This window comes from Austrofundulus limnaeus, unplaced genomic scaffold (genome assembly GCF_001266775.1).
Source record: "Austrofundulus limnaeus strain Quisiro unplaced genomic scaffold, Austrofundulus_limnaeus-1.0 Scaffold10, whole genome shotgun sequence".
Lineage (NCBI taxonomy): Eukaryota > Metazoa > Chordata > Actinopteri > Cyprinodontiformes > Rivulidae > Austrofundulus > Austrofundulus limnaeus.
Window position 1 is genome coordinate 4053512 of NW_013952412.1, and position 2954 is coordinate 4056465.

At 39.4% G+C, this 2954-nt stretch overlaps 1 protein-coding gene across 1 annotated transcript in view; it reads left to right on the top strand.

Annotated features, from left to right (window-relative positions):
- Nucleotides 1–2954, top strand: part of spon1a (spondin 1a) — a 51458-nt gene that overhangs the window by 13412 nt on the left and 35092 nt on the right. The window contains exon 4 of the mRNA XM_014001894.1: nucleotides 2448–2521. Within this exon, the coding sequence (XP_013857348.1) occupies nucleotides 2448–2521 (74 nt within the window). The remainder of the gene's footprint in view (nucleotides 1–2447; nucleotides 2522–2954) is intronic.

Below are 2954 nucleotides of genomic sequence, written 5' to 3' on the forward strand. Positions count from 1 at the left end.
CTTTCTTTCTTTCTTTCTTTCTTTCTTTCTTTCTTTCTTTCTTTCTTTTATTTCCCATGTCCTGAATAACTGAGTATCTACAGAAATACAGTATATGATAGTAACGTCTGTCTCGGCATCAATAAAGTTACTGGATCAATACTTTAGTGAGTAGTAAGTCAGCACACAACTTTGTTCCAYAAATACATGCTGTATCAGAGCAGCCAGTCAAAGGCAGGTTCAAATGTCAACAGTGAAGAAAAACAAGCATGTCAGATAATTATTTAATCAGCTCTGATTGCACAACAATTTCAGAATGTTTAGTTACTTCTGTAAACAGCAAGCTGAATGTGACGTTGCGTCATTTTCTGCAAGTGTGAGTGGGATCAGTRAGAGTTCACACTGAAGACTSATGGAGGTTGAATTTAAAATATAATGTGAACGTCCATTGAGCATTCAGACCTGCAGTGTGAATGTAGGCTTAGAAYACCTTTATTTATTGAACATATGTATTAGATTGTGTTGCAAATGAAACCAGTGGATTTTGGTAAATATTTAACTGGATTCAGTTTCATGTCTATTCCTGTTCATAAGTCTGCAAATGCAAGTTTTTTTTTCTTTTAGTTCAGAGATGGGCTGCACAATGGTGCAGATAGTAGAGCTGTTGCCTCTCAGTGAGAAGGTTGCAGGATAGAATCATTGTTTGATATCTTTATAGGTAGATTTTTCTTGTTCTCCCCATACGTGTGTGGGTTTTCTCCAGGTGCTTTGTTTTTCCGCCACAGACACAAAGCATTAGCCTGGCCCTTGCCTTCCAATGCAGTTCTGCTCAATTCTAGTTTCCCTTCACTGCTTCATCTGAGATTTCTCTCATAGACAAGGATTTCTTCGGGAGCATTTTGTCTGGGCCAATCAGCGAACACAACATCGATTTTCTGYGCTGTGTCAGCTTGTAGTTTATTTTACCTGGGCCAATCAGCAAACAGAAGGCGGAGTTTTGATCGACGTCAATTTTCTGCGCAGTGTCTGCTAGTTAGTTTAGCATATGGCAGTGGAGGAAGTGAATGAAGCCAGTCTGTGTTGAAAAGGCTTCCAAATTAAATTAAACTTGTCTGACAAAGCAGCAGCTCTCATTTACAGTTGTCTCATTTGGCTCGGTACTTTTCTCCTCTCAGTAGGGTTGTTTACAGCGCACACTATTTCCGGTTAGCTTCTTAGCTTAGCCTCCTTCACAGTGGAGCTAGCTAGCACTTGCGGCCAACCGATCCAATCATTTTAAACTTCAACAGAGGCCACGCCTCCAGCAAGAATCGCTTTCTATAGCCGAGGTTCCAGACCCTCTTCCGAAGCAAAGTGAAGGACAAGGGTCTGGTTTTTACCAGGCTACCAAATCATGCATGTTAGGACTTGGTCCAAGCTGTCTCTAGGTGAGAGTTTGAATGTTTGTTATCTCCAACTCTGTGAAAGGATTGCGATCGGAAGGTGTACCTGGYCCGTTGATCAGACTGTGGGAGGTAAGCCCCGCCAAGCCCTTGCCACCCAGGAAGGAAGAAGTGGGTAAACATATTGGATATAAGTACAGTGTTGAGTCCTCCTCAGCATGGTACAGCAAAGCACTGTCCAGTTCAAGACTCCAGAGAAATCAAAGTACACAAATTGTCCAACTGGACACAGTCCACCTGGCCCCGAAGTAGCTGCCACCCAGACTTTCCTTTTTGGAGTTTATTTCCATGGAAACGTTCCTGAATCCAAGACCGATGTTTCAGCATAATTTGTGTCCGTGGAGGCGTGTTTTCTCTTGTTGTTTTCTTAAGTCTTTTGGCCTATGAAAGGTTTTATTTTTTTCTGCCTGATTTACATCTCAAGAGCCCTTGTGTCCCTCTGCAGCATGAAGGAATCCTCTGAGATAGTTCAATCCAAAGAATCTTTCTGCTGCCAGGCCTCTCAGTGAAGGAGCATAACTGTTGGCCTGTTAGTCTGTTCCTATAGACTGACTGCATAGCTCACTATACTGTGCATTCTCTATTTATTCAAGTTATTTGGTATTTAAATAAATGAAAAATAATAAAGGAAAATTTTGCTGTATTTTTAAACATTTGTTTTTATTATGACATTTTTATGAGCATGCTGGTGCATGTTATTTTGGTCTTAGTGGAAGACGAGTACCCTGATCTAAACAGCAGACTCATCTAGAAATTTTTCTTAACGCTTTATTCATTTTTGCAAGAACAAAGGTACACAACAAAACTACAATTATGCACTGTTCAGTTCTTGATGAGTTAATTTAGAAAGAATTGTCTTTCTTCTTACCATTTTTTAATCAATCTGCCAAAGCTGCTCTAAATGTTTTGCATAATTTTAACTTTTTTGTCATTTTTTCACTTTTGTCTTTGTCTTATTTTRCTCTTGTTGTGTTGAAAACAAAATTGCTTCTCACTACTTTTATTTATTTTTTTTACTCTGTGTAGGGCAAGCATTGTGCAGAAAAGGATAATTTATTTCCAGGATGAAGGTGCACTCACAAAACGAATGTGTGAGAAAGGTAGGCTTCGCCAATTGACATGGACTCTGTGATTTATCATAAATTTCCATTTTCTTCAGTCTCGCCTTGTATTTCACCWTCCCCACTATCTCTTTTGTTGTTTTGATTCACTTTGTTTTTCTTGATTCTGGATTTTGATTCAGTAGCATTCCTTTCTGTTGTTGTGCTCTAGCATGTGAATGCTTGTGAAAGAGTGTGACCCTCCAGGCTGTACATGTCAGTGGATGCCACACGGCAACAGAACAGAAAACAAAAATGCTTTACGCCTTCTTTCTTTCTTAACCCTTGATGTTCTGTATGATCGGCATCTCTTACATCTCCCCATTTTAATAAGTAATAAGTAATTTAACTGTGCATACTGTGCATATCACATTGTTTTCTATGTTTTTCTCTTCCTGTGTGTGTGTGTGTGTGTGTGTGTGTGTATATACGT